Here is a 17,034-nt window from a genome sequence, read left to right on the forward strand (position 1 = left end):
TAGGTTATAGAAGTCTGCATTTTGGTGTTCGGTACATGAACTCCCTTAGAGGTTAGGAAGGGAAAGATGGGATCAGCTCTCATTTCTGTAGTTCTTGCCTCACGATGAAACAATCCATTTACTTGGACACTCACTGACAGTGCAAGATTACTTCTTTTTTAAATTATTTATTTTTATTGAGGTATATTTAACATAAAACATATTCGTTTCAGATGTATACAACACAACAACTCAATATTTGTATATGCTGTGAAATGATCACCACGATAAGTCTAGTTAACATCTGTCACCATACGTAGTTACAGAATTTTATTTTCTGGTGATGAGAAATTTTAAGATTTATTCTCTTAGCAACTTTCAAATGTGCAATACAGTATTATTAACTATAATAACTCTGTACATTATATCCTCATGACTTACTTATTTTATAAATAGATGTTTATACCTTTTGATTCTCTTTACCCACTTCCCCCACCCGCTACCCCCCATCTCTGGCAACCACCAATCTGTTCTCTGTATCTATGAAATTGTTTTTTTCTTAAATTTTCAGATTCCACATATAAATGAGATCATATGGTATTTGTCTTTGTCTGACTTATTTCACTGAACATAATGCCCTCAAGGTCCATCCATGTTGTTGCAAATGACAAGATTTCATTCTGTGTTATGCCTGAATAATATTCCTGTGTGATTGTGTGTGTGTGTGTGTGTGTACACACCACATTTTCTTTATCCATTCATCCAATGATGGTTGTTTCCATGGGATTACTTATTACAGCAACTGATTTGTGCTCACCTCCCTAACATGATTATCTTCGTTTTACTTTAGGTATGTAAACCAGGTAATTGTCAGTGACATGGCTGGTAAAAGGAAATGGCATTTCCTGTGCAATTGTTGGCTGGCCGTGGACCTCGGAGACTGCGAGCGTGACCAGGTCTTCATAACAGTCTCAAAGAAAGAGCTCTTTTCCTTTAGGTATTGTTGGGAGTTGATGGTGTTTACAAGTCTCTGAGGCTCTGTTCATTTTTCTTCATTCTTTTTTCTTTCTATTCTTCAGACTGGATAATTTTAATTGACCTATCCTCAAGTTTGCTAATTATTTATTCTCCCTGCTCATATCTGTTGTTGAACCTCTTTAGTGAGTTTTTCATTTCATTTATTGTATTTTTCAACTGCAACTTTCTACTTTTTTTTTTTTAAATCTATGTATCTTTATTGATATTTCTATTTGGCAAGATATTCTCATTTCCTTTAGTTTTTTAGACATGGTTTCCTTTCATTCTTTGAACACATTTAAAATAGCTGATTTGAAGTCTTTGTCTTTGAAATCCAGTGTCTTGGCTTCCTCAAGGACAATCACTGCTTGTGTGTGTGTGTGTGTGTGTGCGCGCGCGCGCACATGCGTCCTATATTTTCTTTGCATGTCTTGTGATCTATTTTTTGTTGAAAACTGGACATTTTAAATAATTGAATGTGGCCTCTCCAGAAAACAGATTTCCTTCCCCTCCCCCAGGATTTGTTATTCTCAGTGTTTGTTGTTGTTGTCGTTTAGTGACTTTTCTGAACTAATTCTGTGAAGTCTGTCATTCTTTGTCATGGTTGGCAAATGAAGTTTCTGCTGAGTTAGTTAAGTGGTCAGCTAATGACTGGACAGAAATTTAAATGCCTCGAACCAGTAAGTCTCCCAGTCTTTGCTGAGGGGTTTTGTGTGCATGTTGTCACATGTCTTCAACACTCAGCAAGGCAATTTACAGCCCTGCCTTAAGTTAAACAATTGCCTCTGAATATTTTTGACAGTGCCTGCAGGAAAAATGCATTTTGCAGTGGGTAAGCACACAGGTCAGGTAAGGACAGCCTTGCAAGTGGGGTTTTCCAGGGAACTGTCAGACAGGTCAAATAATCACAATCCTCCAGGAATGAGGCTTTGAAGGAGTTCCAACCCTGTTCTGCCCCTTCTAGTGGCTGCCAGGGTGCTAGTTTTCACTGTGACTGAAAGGTGTTGGTTTTCAAGGTTACCATGGAGCTAGAGAAAGGGAGATGGGTTAAAGTGCCACAAAGCTCTCACTGTTCTTACTGATATTCAGCCATTTTTCATGAGTAAACACTCCCAGGTCGCTACAGATCTTTGGTTATTTACCAGAGTTATGAAAATTTTGATTCTGGCTTTTTTAAAGAAGTTTTATCATTGCTTTTATGGAGGAGAGAATTTTCAGAGTTCTTTACTCCACCATTTTCACTGAGCCAAATGGATTTAGATAATTTAGTACTGATTGAAATAGCCGACAGTGTAATAATGTTGTGTCAGTTCCCAGAAGCCCACAGGGTAATGTGATGAGAGCCAGGTATTACCTGCCCATGCAGTGGACATACATTACAAAAGAGAAATCCCAAGATTAGGAGACTCTGATCTGATATAGGCGCTGCTGGAAAACCTGCCTCTCCTCCTCTGTGGGTTGTTTGTTACTCTGAAACATTACGTAAGTTTCTCAAGGGGTGGTAAGAAGGTGTTTCTATCTTTATTACCCTAGAATGTCTCTGGGGAGGGGGGTGTCTCTGTCTTCACAATCTAGAAATTTAAGTAAATTTGCTCCAAAGATAGTCACTGTCTCTATCTTTCCAGGGCTGTCTGCTTATACCAAGATACCTTAAAAGAGAGTCCAGAAGCAAATTTTTTATTAATGCCTCAATGTAAAGTATTCATGGAGCACTACCTTCCAACACTGCCTCTGTTGTGTCAGTCTTCTGTCAGTCTAGCTGTTGTTCTCTTAAAGTATACTGCCTTTTCCCTTTTAATATTTTATCTTTATCTTTGATGTTCCAAATTTTATTATAATCCTTTTTACTGTGGATTTAGTTTTTATCCTGTTTGGTACTCCGAAGGCACTTAAAAATTATTGTGATAAAGTACATATAACATAGACTGTACTTTTAATATGCAGAATCATATCTTTAATTCTGAAAAATTCTCAGATGTCACTTCTGAAAATATGCTCATCTGACATTCCCTTACTATGTGTTGGAGCTTCTCAAACTATCCTCCATGTTTTTAAACTACTCTTGAGTATTTATTTTCTTTTTGTCTTATTCTCCTTAAGTGAATGTTGTTTCTTTGCTTGTATCTTTGAGCAACCTGAAATTTTAAAATCTGTCACAATGTCCCATAAAATTAATTTCTTCTGGACTGATTATTGATTGTGTTGGCTACCTTTCTCAGCATTAGATTTCTTCTGTGATCAGGAATTTGGGGTTGTATATTCGAGTGATTTTATTGTTAAATCTAAATATCTCCCCGTACCTCTCTCTCTCTCTCTCTCCTGCCTCCCGCCCTCCCTCCCTCTCTCTCTCTCCCCTCATCCCTGCCTAGTAGTTTTGCTGCTGTTTCTACCCAACCCTTCACATGTCTAGAACTAGGCCTTATTATATTGTAGCATTTTGAAGCTCCTATTCTCAATGAAATTAATGAAACTAGGGCTATTGCATATTGCAGATCTGTTCATGAGCCAGTGGATCTCTTGGCTCAATTCTGGTCATAGGGCTATCCTCTTTCACCCACTTCCCTACCTGTAAATTTGGAGCTCTATGGCAATTATTTGTTCTGTAGTATCCTTGCATAAGCTCCAGCCTCAGTGCTGGCTTAAGCAGTGAAGTTGGCTTTACTCTCCCTTTCCCCCAGCCTTTGAAACATTTTCAGTGTCCTGTCTTCTTCCAGACCTGGAGCCTAATAATCTTGTGCTTCTTTCCCCCTTGTTTTCTCATTGCATTTCTCTTCCTCACAGATATTTGTTTTGAAGCCAGCCAATATTTTTGGTTCTTTATTCCTATATCTTATTTATAGTTCCTCCACTTTTGGAATAGAGATGATGCTCAAAATATGTATTTACCAAACTGTCTTGAGTGGAAGCGTAATGCAAACTTTTGAAGAGTAAAAAAGATTTATCAAAACTCTGACAAAGCTAAAACAACAGCTTTTAATTTTAAAATCTTATACAATATAAATTAACCTTATCCTCAGAAACTTTTTACCCTAAAATAATAAAAGAGTCATATGATCTGTCATCTGAAATCCTTTCACAGGGGTGTGGAACAGTGGCCGTGTTGTTTTTATGTGATTTGTTGGTTTGGGCAAACCACATCTTGGTCTAAGGCACTTCCAGAATGAAATCTCATGTCTTTCCTGTTCTGATGGATCTTTTTAGGCACCTGTTCTCCTCCATGATTGTAGAAAAGTTCACCCAGGATTATCTGTGGCTCTCAGTTGCAACTCGACATCCCTGGAACCAGTTTACAAGAGTCCAGCGGCTCACTTGCTGCATGACCCTTCTGCTCTGCAACATGGTCATCAATGTGATGTTCTGGAAGATAAACGGCACTACTGCCAGGAGAGATGAGCAAGGTATGGATGAGCCCGGATGTGTGTTGTTTGTGGTGTGTGACCCACTCTCCTTACTTCCAGGTGAGAAACAGAATCATGATGTGCCTTCGTTTCCCCTTTGCAGCCCTAACATTAGAATACTGGAATACATTAGAAAACATTTTTTCACTGTTCTCATTCATTAATAAGTGAAGCAGCCTTAGGAACACATCAGGAACTTTACTGACATAATAATTTTCTACCCTTAATAATCATAGTTAAATTGCTACATAAACACTTAAACCTGGGAAAGGCATGACTCTGATGATTTCAGTGGCTGTAGAGGAAGATTGACATAATGCTTTTCTTTCAGTGGGTCCATTTGCTGTGACCTGGTCCGAACTACTTATCAGCATCCAAACTGCTGTCATTCTCTTCCCAATCAACCTTGTAGTTGGGCAGCTCTTCCCATTGATTCAGCCACAGGAACCACTGCCTCTTCTTCCTCCCATCCAGGCCTCCTGCCCCGCAGATGCTTCTTTTGAATCTCTCTCTCTCACAAAGGTAGTTGAGGTAAGCCTGGTATGAAATTTTACAGATAAATTGCCTGCTCCCTTTCACCATTTAGTGGGAAAGACCAGTGAAAAGCATCTCCTAGAACGCGCTCGGGTCCTGTGAATCTTACTAGCTTTTCCCTAATTCCTGTCACCTGAGTTGTGATCCATCATGCCTCTAGTTTTTCTCCTGATTATGACGTATTCTGAGGACTGAATGTGAGTGCAGAATGTACTACTGTGGAGTTGTTCTAGCTTTTAATGTTTGATTAGACTGTCCCTTCTCTTTTCATTCTATATTCTCTCATAAAACTACTGTATTTTTTGTTGTTTTTTTCTTATTTTTTTTATTGGGTAATATTGGGGAACAGTGCGTTTCTCCAGGGCCCAACAGCTCCAAGTCTCCAAGTCGTTGCCCTTCAATCTAGTTGTGGAAGGCGCAGCTCAGCTCCAAGTCCAGTCGTCACTTTCAATCTTTAGTTGCTGGGGGCGCAGCCCGCCATCCCATGTGGGAATTGAACCAGCAACCTTGTTGTTGAGAGCGTGTGCTCTAACCAACTGAGCCATCCGGCTGCCCCTCATAAAACTAGTTTTGAAGCTACTGGGAGGTGACTTCTTTTTTAAAAAGTAGAGAAAAATGAAAAATGGAGGTTCTTTACAGTTATCAAATGTTCCTCTGAGTAAAGAAACAGCCTTATTACCATCTATTATTGCTTCCAGTTCTGGGTTAATGTAAAACAGACTGACTTTTTCTCATCTTGGTTCTTCATTCAGGAATTGAAGGAAACTGTGGGATTTCTGCTCAGGAGAAATATGTACCTACTCTCAGAGTGTGAACAATCTTCATGGAGTTCTTACAACCTTAACCAGCTGGTGACACTTTTATCCAGCCTCATTTATTCTCACTTAGAGGGTCAAGGCTGTCATCAGCAAACAGGACCCTGCTGGGCAAATGGTAAAGCTCAGTAGGTTTTAGTGACTAATCTCTTCTCTGCCTCCCACTCCCTGGCATGTCTCTTATTTTCTTACTCATTCTTACCTGTCAGCATAACCAACAGGCACAATTCAACCTTCTGCTTGTTTTAATTTCCTTAAGCTTCCAATATTGAGCTGATTACTTTGAGCCTTCTGATGGTTTTTGAGACAGTTTATCTGGTGATACAAAGTAAAGGATTAAGGAAAAACCCACAAAACATTCTCTGTATCAAACCCTCATGTGTCATCTGCTTTGTTGGAGACTATTGAAATTTGTCAATTCTTTTTCATCTACAGAATGGTGAGATTATGCCATTTAATGGATTCTCCAATATAGTTTGGCCCTCCTGGGCATTTACCTAGTATAGGTCATAAGTACTGCAGTTGTGAAAAAGCTCAATCAGGTTTTAAAAATCTGTAGCTCAAAGCATAGAATTTTTAAAATTTTTACATATTTTACCAGCGTGGTCAGAGAAGACAATAATATTGTAGGTGTTGGGTCCCACCTCCATTGTCTAGGAAATTTAACCTCACCATCAATTAATGAACTGCTAAACTCTACCAGTTATTACTATTTGTTGAAATCTTCCACTTATTAAAGTGTCAACCTGGAATACATTTTCAGTGATTCCTGAAAACCACCATCATTTCTGCTATTACCTGCTCAGAGTTGTGCAGAGGCTGCAATCTCACTTATGCACACTGGGTCCCACCCAGGTTGACCAGCCTACTGACTTCCTAGATGCAGCCAGCAAACTGCAAAAACTCCAGGAATTCCTAGAAACACACATGCTTCCCACAAAGCAAGAGCCCTCCAGGTAATGCACCAACCACACCTGCTTTCTTTGTCATCTGTAATCTTCCTGCCCTCTCTCAGCTGTTGCTTATGAGTATTACTTCAACTTCTTAAGGGAGGCAACCAGTTTCCCCATCCTGAGCACAGAAGGAGGGAAGAAGTCCACCTCTAATGGCCTGCCCGGATGGTTGACTTATATCTGCTGGCTCTTTCTGGGTGTTACTAACCTGGCCACAGCCTTTTTTACAGCACTTTATACCCTGGAACTGAACAAAGATCAAGCCACAAGCTGGGTTATTTCATTGATTTTATCAGTGCTTCAAAACGTCTTCATCATCCAGCCAGTAAAGGTACGTGAGCAACGGGCCAGGTTACACTGGCATGGGAGAAAGCATTATAGTTGCAGGGAGCTTGGGAAACTAAGGTCCATGGGTGCCAATCCAAGATGCCTAATGGTTCTGACAATTTGACCCCCAGAAAAACAAATAAGAAGAGAAAAATTCGTTAAGAATATGTGTGAAGTAGTCACAAGAAACTAACAAGAACTGATTAGTAGAAGTATAACAAAAAAGGTTTGGAGAGTTAAGGGAGATGAGTTAAAAAAAAATAATTGACAACAAACTACTTTGGGGGAAAAAGCAACATAAAACTTTAAAAACATTTAATTAAAGAAAATGTCAAACATACAGAAAAGAGTGTAGGGAGTAGTATATGGTGAATCCTAAAGTTGTATTACCTAGCTCAAACAATTACCAATTCATGGCCAATCTTGTTTCACCTATTTTGAAGAAAAAAATGCCAAACTTCATGTTTTATCTGTAAATATTTGTCTGTATATTTCTAAAAGATAGGGACTTCCCTTTTAAAAACCTAAATATAAATCCATCATCACACCTAAATAAATTAGCAATAATTACTTAATATCCAGACAACTATATGAATGTATTTAATACTACCAAACTATACACTTTAAAAAGGTTGATGGTAAGGATTTTGTTATGTCTATTTTACAGTTTTTTTGTTTTTTTTTACAGTTTTTAAAAAATTCAGTGTTCAGATATTTTCCAGTTGTCTCATAAATGTTTGTTTTACAGTTTTGTTCAAATCAAGATCCAAATAAGGTCCATTTGTTGCAACCAGTTACTATGTCTCAAGTATTTTTAATACTTAATGTACAGGATCTTCCTCCCTTTCTCTCTTTCTCTTGTTCTTTATTTTTGGTATTATTCTCACATTATATTTGTTAAAGGAACCAAGTTGTTTGTCCTATAGAGTTTCCAATATTCTGGATTTTGGTGACAGGATTGTCTCTGTTTTAAGAGCCCTAGAGGATAGGCCTGAGCTCCCACAAGCAAAGCTGGGGAGCTTTTAAAACTCGTGATGCCCAGGCCTCACTCCAAACCAATTCAATCATAATTTCTGAGGCTGGGCTCCAAGCCCCAATTTGTTTAAAGCTCCCCAGGTGACTCCAATGTACCTCAAACGGGTAACCCTGTTTGAGACCCACTGATCGTAGAAGAGTGACCGAGTACAAAGTGTAGGTAGATCTTAATTTTTAAAAACTGCTGGAGGAGACAGACTGAAAACTAACAAGAGCTCTTACAGTGATTGAATTACAGCAGATCCTCCAATAATATCTTTTCATTCAACATAGTTTTATTATAAGGATGAGGAAAAAAAATCGATTCACAGCCAAGGCTATTTTCTATGTTTGCACATAGAAATGGAGTTTGCACATTCTCCTCATGCCTGTGCAGGTTTTCTCCATGTACTCAGTTTCCTCCCTCATCCCAATGCTGTTCATGTCAGGTGAATGGCATGTCTACATTGTCCCAGTCTGAGTGAGTGTGTGGGGGTGTGAGTGGCCTTGCAATGGAAGAGCGACCTGTGGAGGGTGGAGTCCCACCTTGTGCCCTGAGCTACAGGGAGAGGCTCCAGCAACACAAGACCCCAAAGTAGAATAAGCAAGTTGGAAAATAATCAGGTTGGAAAATAATTATGTTACTGGTTTTCATTAATCTTTCTTAAATGTATGTAGAGCTCTCATTTATTTCAATGTTTAATTTTAGAAGTGTTTTGGGTCTTTATTTAGAAGTGTGGTGATGTTTTTGTTACCAGAAGTGTGCCGTAGGAACTTAACTCTTGTTTCTATCAATTAGCCTCTGGTAAAATTAGTTTCACTATGTTGTCTCACTTGAAGTCACAGTTTCCAAGAACCTATCTATGATGTTAAGTGAGGACTTACTGTATATCAGACACACAAACAAAGGCTGTCAGAAATGAAAAATGTGATTTACAAATTCTAAAGCTCAGCAGTTGAATTGAAGGAGAAAATGTCACTATTGAGACCCAAATTGATGACCAGGAAGATAAAATAAAATAATACAAAACATAAAACATGTATAAAAATGTTGAAATCATAAAGAAATAGACACGTAGACAGTAGGTCTTGGGTAACCAACATGCAGATAATAGGAGTGGTAATAATTAGACAGTTGAAAAACATTCCACTATTGGCAAAGAAATATTGAATTTATCTGTTGAAAGGTCTCAACTACTTCCAGGCATAATTAATTTTAAAAGACACACACTGAAATGGAGGATAGCAGTGCTGGGATGGGGCCCAAGACTCTGCATTCCTGACGAGTTCCAAGGTCATGCTGACGCTGCTGGCCCCTGGGTCACACTTGGATTGGTTCATTCTGAGGAAAAAAATCTAGTTTCTTTGAAAAGTCAATATCGTAAAAAATATGAATGGAGTAGGACTGTTCTAGATCTTTTGAATAAATGAGACATTTCAATATGGATAGGCTATTCTAGGAAACTATTGATAATTTCCTTAAGTGTGAGAATGGTATAAGAATGTTTGGATTTTTAAGTGATACGTGCTTGAATACAGGCAGTCCTTGGCTTTGCACTGTTTCAGTGTGTGTAAATTCCAGTTAGCATGGTCTAGTTAAATAACAACAGTTTCCCAGCAAGACAGTTCAAACCTCAGTTACCATGTTAACTGTGATTGCATCAAGTACAAACTGGGGCTAGCTGTTCAGGGGAGATTTCAGTTGGACTCATGGCCAGGTGTACGTTTTACTCCTTTCCCCTAGTGTAGTCCTCGGGCCTGTCCACTAGGGGGCGACCGTAAGTCTTCAGAGCAGACACATCCAGAATTGCTGCCTGAAATCCATTCAACTCCAAAAGTAGAAGCAGCAAGAAGGGCCTCAAACCCTCCTCTGGGCTTCAGGCCTGGCCCTGGCCCAGCTGGCCCACCTTGCGAAGCCGGGGCAGAGCAGAATGGTCCACCTGTAGGTAGGGCAGCTGGAAAGAGGAAGAGAATCACCTGCACAGATTCTTCCCAGTGAGGTAAGGTGGGGGAAACAGTGTGTGGAATATCAAAGTGTCCTTTATTCTCCTGAGAACTGGAGCACTTTCCTCTTCCATGAAAATTTAAGGAGTGGGTAATACTTAAGATCGTACTCAATTCTAAGATTCCATGACTTCTTTAGCAAAACAGATTTAATCCTTGAAACTGAAGTGTAGCTTCTCTAGTCTAGCTCATCAAAGGACTTCCAAAGACAGGTGTTATTGAACAGCTTAGACAAATCATCACAAATCATTAATAGTTTAAGCCTTCCTAGCCAAGCAGATTAAAGACTACAGGGGACCCTTCCAGTTCCCATGATTATGCAAAAATAATTATGAAATTATTTAATCCTCAGTTTTCCGTAAAAATGGCCAAATAATCGAAATTTATTAATAATACCTTCATTTTTACATGATGATGTCACCTCCTTGGATCCTGTAATATTTGCTCATTAGTTTCTCCTATGATTTTCCTGTCTAGGTAATCTTCTTCACATTGTTATTTTCGCTGATTCTGAACAGGATGCCATGGCTTGCCAAAGAGAAGGAACAACAAACGATGAGGATCTTGGCACTCTCAGGTAATTCAAGTAGTTCTAAGTACAATATCTAATTTTGCGAAGGGCGGATTGTATCCGAACAGTGCATGTAGCTGACTCACTGACACAGGCAGTTTTGTCCATTGGGGGGTCTTTAATCAGCCGGTTGCTCCTCCTCCAGTGCCCAAGGCTAACCAATACTCATTCCACATTCCTCCCTAGACCCTGTCACCCTCTCCCTCAGTGCTCCAACTCTCCCTGTGTTCTGGGTCTCCTCAATCTCTTCCTCACTCCTGAGCCCCACATGTGGTTGCCAGCTGCTCACCATCTGCATCTGAATGCCTGCAGGCATCTCAAGTTGAAGGTGCTCCCCACACCCATACTTGCCTGCCCCACAAATCTACTACTTCCCTATATTTTCTCATCTCCATTAAGAGCATTGCCATTCTTTCAAAATGTCACAGTCATCCTAAATTCCTCTCTTATTCCTCACATTCAGTCACCAAGCCTGAGGGAAGTCTACCCTGTAACTGACTAGAGCTACTTATACATGTGGACAAGCTGCACAAACACAGTGGAGGGCACAAAAGCAACTTGCAGAAAAATTAACACAAGTTTTAAATCATGCAAAACAATGCATATCTTGCTTGGAGGATTTTTTTTAATTAAGAAATGCATGGAAATGATAAACTCCAAAATTCAGGAGAGGGTTACCTCTCTGAAGGAAACCAGTGATAGCACCACAGAGGTACACAGCAGACTGTGTTGGCAGGCACAGATTTCTTAAGCTCAGCAGTGGACACACTACTAAGGGGTAGCCACACCCCATTCCTTATGAAATTAAAAAAATTAATAAGCCAACTGTAAGTCTTTATAGTCCTCATTTCATTTCTCCATGCTCTTGAATTGCTGTTCCCATCTGCCCAAAATGACTTATTTTTTCTTACCCTCGTCCTTGTCCTTTGGGAGAGTTCTATCTGATTATATAATACTTCAAAACAAATATCAAATGTTACTTCCTCTGTGATGCCTTCCCCAACCTCCACTCCACTCTCTCCTCTCCCTCTCTCTGCCTCCCCCTGAATCCTAGCATACCCAAAAATTTAAAAACACGAGAGGCATGGTACTACAGTTATGTGTCGGCATAGGCTGCTTAGTTACTAACCCATTGAGAAGTCTTATTTAAGGGGACAGGGGGCAATTTTAGGTGAGATGGTCCCGAAATAAGAACCAGTTTGTAGTTCATATATAGACCCCCATGACTGATGGGCGTGGGGTGAGAAGAGGGGTATGTTTGTGGAAGGGTTGCTGGTTTCTCAGGTCTTGGTAGTTAAGAACTGTTTCTAGGCTGTGATACACATGTTGACAGGAAATGATTTGGCTTAATGTATGTAAAATAAATGATATGTACTATGTAATATCAAACATTATTGTGATGTGGATATGCATGTGATAAAGTTAAATGTATGTCCGAGGACCAGTTATGTATTATGTAATATATATACATTGATGTACAAGGTGTGATTACAGTATTACTTTTACTGTAATATTTTTTTAATTTAAAAATAATTATTACAGTAAAAGACACATTGCCTTTAATCCTCCATAGAATACTCTGCCTCACTTTGAACACACTTATCCCATCATTCTTGCCACTTTCTGAAGCAGTTCTGGAAGTCCTCTTTCATCAGTGTCTTTAGTTGCACTGTTGTCACTGCCTCGATGTCCTGAATCATTTTGACTTTGGGGAAGAGCCAGAAGTTGCATGGTGCCAGATCTGGTGAATAAGGTGGAGGAGGACACACTGTAATGTTTTTATTTGACAGAAATTGCCATACTAGAAGCGATGTGTGACACGGAGTGTTGTCATGGTGGAGGATGATTTATGGCACACTTTAAAACACTCCTTGTCTCACACCCTACTGACTGCACTGAACAAGTTGAAATTTGTTACACCCTGTTACTAAGGTTCGACGCACCACTTCCCCAATTGAAGATCTCTGCCTTTCCGTTGGATGGCACTCGGCAGCAGCATTCACTGTATTTTGTGATCACAATGGAAAGGCTCCGTGTCACACGTGGTTTCTGGTATACAGCAATTTCACTCAAAGACATTACAGTGTGTCCTCATCTTCCTTATTCACCGGATCTGGCACCGTGCGACTTCTAGCTCTTCCCCCAAATCAAAATGACCATGAAAAGTAAACGCTTTGAATCACTTTAGGACATTGAGGCAGCCACGACAGCGCAAATAAAGACACTTATGAAAGAGGACTTCCAGAACTGCTTCAGAAAGTGGCAAGAACAATGAGATAAGTGTGTCCAAAGAGAAGCGGAGTATTTTGAGGGGGATTAATGGTAATGCGTCTTCTACTGTAATAAATTTTTTTATTATTTTTTTTAATTTAAACATTCACCATATTTTTTATCACACCTTCATACATGTTTATATGTATGGGGTAAATAATGTATGATTATATAATACATAAGTATGTACTATATATCATTTGTGTATTATATATGTGGCATATAGTTTAATGCCACATAGTGATGGGTGAATTTGTAAAATATTTCGATACTGGCGTAACACATAGGATTAATTTCATCCCACTCATATAGAGTGCTTCATGTAGTTTAAGTAGAATTTCAGCTTTGGATAATGACGGTGGAGCTTGGGCTTCTTTGTTAAGTCCTAGGGGGAATTGTTGCTCCCCTTCTTTCTGGTTTATGAGACCAAGGTACTAGATATACTACAGAGACTCTCCATTTTCCGAGGTAGCTTTCTCTAATGTTTGTGAGGGGCCTTAGTACAGAATAATGAAAAAGAATAGAATAGATGCTGGCTGGCCAATGATGAGAAATGGCTGTTCAACTGGTTGTCCCCCAGGTTACGTCAGTGTTAGTAAGCCTGGTACTAGTAGTCAGAACAGGCATTGGCTGAGGGGTGGGAAGGCGATGCTTCAGTGGGTTTTTTTGTTTGTTTTTGTTTTGTTTTAGCATAGAATTTTATCTTCTAAGGTTTAATAATTTTTAAAGTTCATTTGCTTAGTTTAGTGCTTCAGTGTTTTGATGTATGGTGTATTGGGATAATGGCAAGGACTAAGATTGAGAAAATTAGGACTAGTATGCCTCTGGTTTGTTGGGAATGGATCATAGGTTTGCATAGGCAAATAGGAAATACCATTCTGGCTTAATGTGTGGGGGAGTATTTAAGGGGTTGGCTGGGGTATAGGCGGTGTCTGGATCTCCTAGGAGGTCAGGTGAAAATAGGACTAATGTGAATAATGTTAAAATTAGGAGTAAAAGTTCTAGGATATATTTGATTGTGTAGTACGGATAGAAGAGAATTTTGTCTGTCAGATGCGATTCCAGTTGGGTGGTTGGATTCTGTTTCGTGAAAAAATAGTAGAAGTACATTTACTAGAGCTGAGATAAATGGAAGGATGAAGTGGAAGGCAAAGAATCGGCTGAGGGTTGCTTTGTCAACTGAGAATCCTCCTCAGACTCACTTGACCAGGCTGGTTCAGAGGTAACGGATTGCTGAAAGATTTGTAATGACTGTGCCCCTCAGAAAGATATTTGATCTCATGGTAGTACACAACCTATCAGTGTTGTAGCAATTACAGTAACTAATAAAATGATTCCCATGTTCCAGGTCGCTGTGAAAGTGTAAGACCCGTAATGTAGGCCTCATCCCATGTGTAAAAACAGGCGGATAAAGAAGGATGCTCCACTGGCATGTAGATACCAGATAATTCAGCCATAGTTTACGTCCCAGCCCATGCAGGTGACGGAGGAGAGCGAGCAGTGATAGTGTCTGGTGTGTAATGTAGAGCTAGGAAAAGTCCTGTTAGGATTTGTAGGAATAGGCAGATTCCTAGAAGAGATGTGAAGTTTCATCATCAGGAGATATGTGAGGGAGCTGGTAGGTCAATGAATGGGTTGTTGATCATTTTAATTAGTGCATGGGATTTTAGGATGTTGGTCATTATTGTTCTTACAGTTGAAATACAATGATGATTTGTCATGTCACTGGTTATGGATAGATCTCATGTAAGAATAATGCCATGTATTTATTTTAATACACAATATTAATTTGTGGTTAGTTTTGTAGGGTTTCCTTCAAACCCCTCACCAATTTATGTGGGACTTGGGTTGATTGTGAGTCGTGGGTTTGTTTGTCGGATTGTGATGAATTTTAAATGGCCTTTTTGGGGTTTATAGTATTTTTAATTTAGGGAGAATGTTAGTAGTCTTTGGTTATACAACGGCTATGGCTACCGAACAATATCCTGAGATGTGAGTTTCTAGTAAAATTATCCTGGGAGCATTTCTCTCTGGTTTAATTATAGAAGTTACATGAATTTTGTACACTAAAAAATGAGGTGGAGGTTGTATTGAAGTTTAATGGGCTAGAGGAGTAGGTTATTTATGATATTGGGGATTCTGGATTTTTCAGTAAGGAAGCTATGAGTATTGCTACTTTATATAGTCATGGTACTTGATTGGTAGTGGTTACTAGTTGACCCTTGCTTATTGGAGTCATTATTATAGAAATTACTCATAGAAACTAAGTATAATCAGGCTTAGGGTCAGTGTAATAAGAAAAGAGAAGTACAGTTTGACTAGGCCTTTTCGGTTCTAGTGTAGAAGCTTTTATTTGGAATTGGGAGATTGATTTTGGCAAAGCATTTTCTAATCAGATTAGGTCAAGCAATAGTGATCCTGATTTTTGGCTTGCTGATAAGTTCATGAATGGTGGGAGATGGTGTATGATAGAAAATATCCAGGAAGTTTAGAGAATTTGAATAGGTTTGAAGGATAATTTTAGATTTTGTTATAAGGTTGAGTTCAAGTGCCAGAACAAAGCCTAGAACAGTTACTCCTATTCTTTATCTGCCTGTTTTTACACATGGGATGAGGCCTATGTTATGGATCTTACACATTCACAATGAAACCAGAGAGAAATGCTCCCAGAACAGTTTTACCAGAAACTCACATCTAGGGCTGTTAGTTTCAGATAATAAGGCATAGTTATCTGTGGAATAGTTGTTGGGGAAATATTGTTGGAAATAAAGAAACCAGTAAAGATGCTTCTGACTAAGATGTTTAACAATTTGTTAGGGGAGAGTTATTTTCATTAATTGAGTAGGAAAGTATGGTTGTCCTAGGAGTGTGAAGAAGATTCGAGTACTATAGACAGCTCTTAGGGAAATGGCAACAAGGGTGATAAGTAGGGCTCAGGCATTGGGATACGACGTATTAGCGGTTTCGGTGATTAAGTCCTTGGAGTGGACTCCTGTGAGGAAAGGTGCTCCTGTCAGTGCTAGGCTTCAATAATGAGTGCGGTTGTGGTGAAGGTAATGCTTTGAATAGGCCACCTGTTTTTCCAATATCTTGTTTGTTGTTTAGGTTATGGATAATAGAGCCAGGACATGAGAGTAGTATGGCAGTGAAGAGTGTTAAGTGTGCAGATGTGGAGAAATGCTAGATGTGGTTGGTAAATGCCGATGGTCACTATTAGTAGGCCTAGTTGGCTTAAGGTAGAAAAGGTGACAATTGTTTTTTAATATAGTTTTAAGTAAGAGCGTAGAGTGCTGTGAATAATTTGGTAATGGCTCCTAAGCATAATATTGTTTGGATAAGCTTGTGGTTTTCTGTTAATGGGTCAAATCAGATTAGTAGGAAGATGCCTGCTATGACTATTTTACTTGAGTGGAATAGGGCTGAGATGGGTATAGGGCCTCCTGTAGTGGAAATCATGGGTGAAGTCCAAATTGGGCAGATTTTCCAGTTGCAGCTAGGAGGAGCCCAGCCAGTGGGAAATTAGTATTGCTAAGGTTGAGTAAAATCTGTTGAAGATTTCGAGTTAAAATTGAATAAAAATCATGCCATTGGCATAATAAATCTGATGGCTCCAATTTATAAGATTGCTTAGAGAGCTGCAGTGCTTGTGTCTGTTCAACTATGTCATCACCTGATTAGTAAGAATGATAGAATCCTCATCCAGTGAATAACTGAAAGATTGTTAGTGGTGACTAAGATTAGTATTGTAATGAGAAATGTAAGGACATATTTTTAAAATAGGTTAAATTTAGGGTGAGTGTATATATCATGTTGAGAATTCTATGATCGATCATGTGACAAATGGTGCTACTGGTATAAATATTATTGAGAATTAGTCTAGCTTGAAGCTAAGTGTTATTTTTAGTTTGAATAGTTAACTCGATGTCAATTTGAGATGATTATTTCTTAGCCTGATTAGATAAATATTGCTGAGATTAGGCTAGTGATAAAGGCGTATGAAATTATAGTTTTTATATAATGAAGATATGTCTTGCTTTTTTAAATATTAGAAGTCACTGTTATGATTAATGGGATTAGTGTAAATAGAGGAATTAGTATTGAGGAGGCAAATAGATTCATTACTTTTATTTGGAGTAGCAACAGTTTTTTGG

At 39.0% G+C, this 17,034-nt stretch overlaps 1 protein-coding gene across 1 annotated transcript in view; it reads left to right on the top strand.

The window, feature by feature from the left end:
- The window catches only part of PKD1L3 (polycystin 1 like 3, transient receptor potential channel interacting), a 64,667-nt gene that overhangs the window by 29,479 nt on the left and 18,154 nt on the right, over positions 1–17,034 (top strand). Inside the window, 8 exon segments of the mRNA XM_081031719.1 lie at positions 830–976; positions 4,198–4,394; positions 4,726–4,925; positions 5,681–5,868; positions 5,870–5,871; positions 6,507–6,699; positions 6,793–7,027; positions 10,519–10,618. Coding sequence (XP_080887845.1) covers positions 830–976; positions 4,198–4,394; positions 4,726–4,925; positions 5,681–5,868; positions 5,870–5,871; positions 6,507–6,699; positions 6,793–7,027; positions 10,519–10,618 — 1,262 coding nt within the window.

This window comes from Rhinolophus hipposideros, assembly GCF_964194185.1.
Source record: "Rhinolophus hipposideros genome assembly, chromosome: 21".
NCBI lineage: Eukaryota > Metazoa > Chordata > Mammalia > Chiroptera > Rhinolophidae > Rhinolophus > Rhinolophus hipposideros.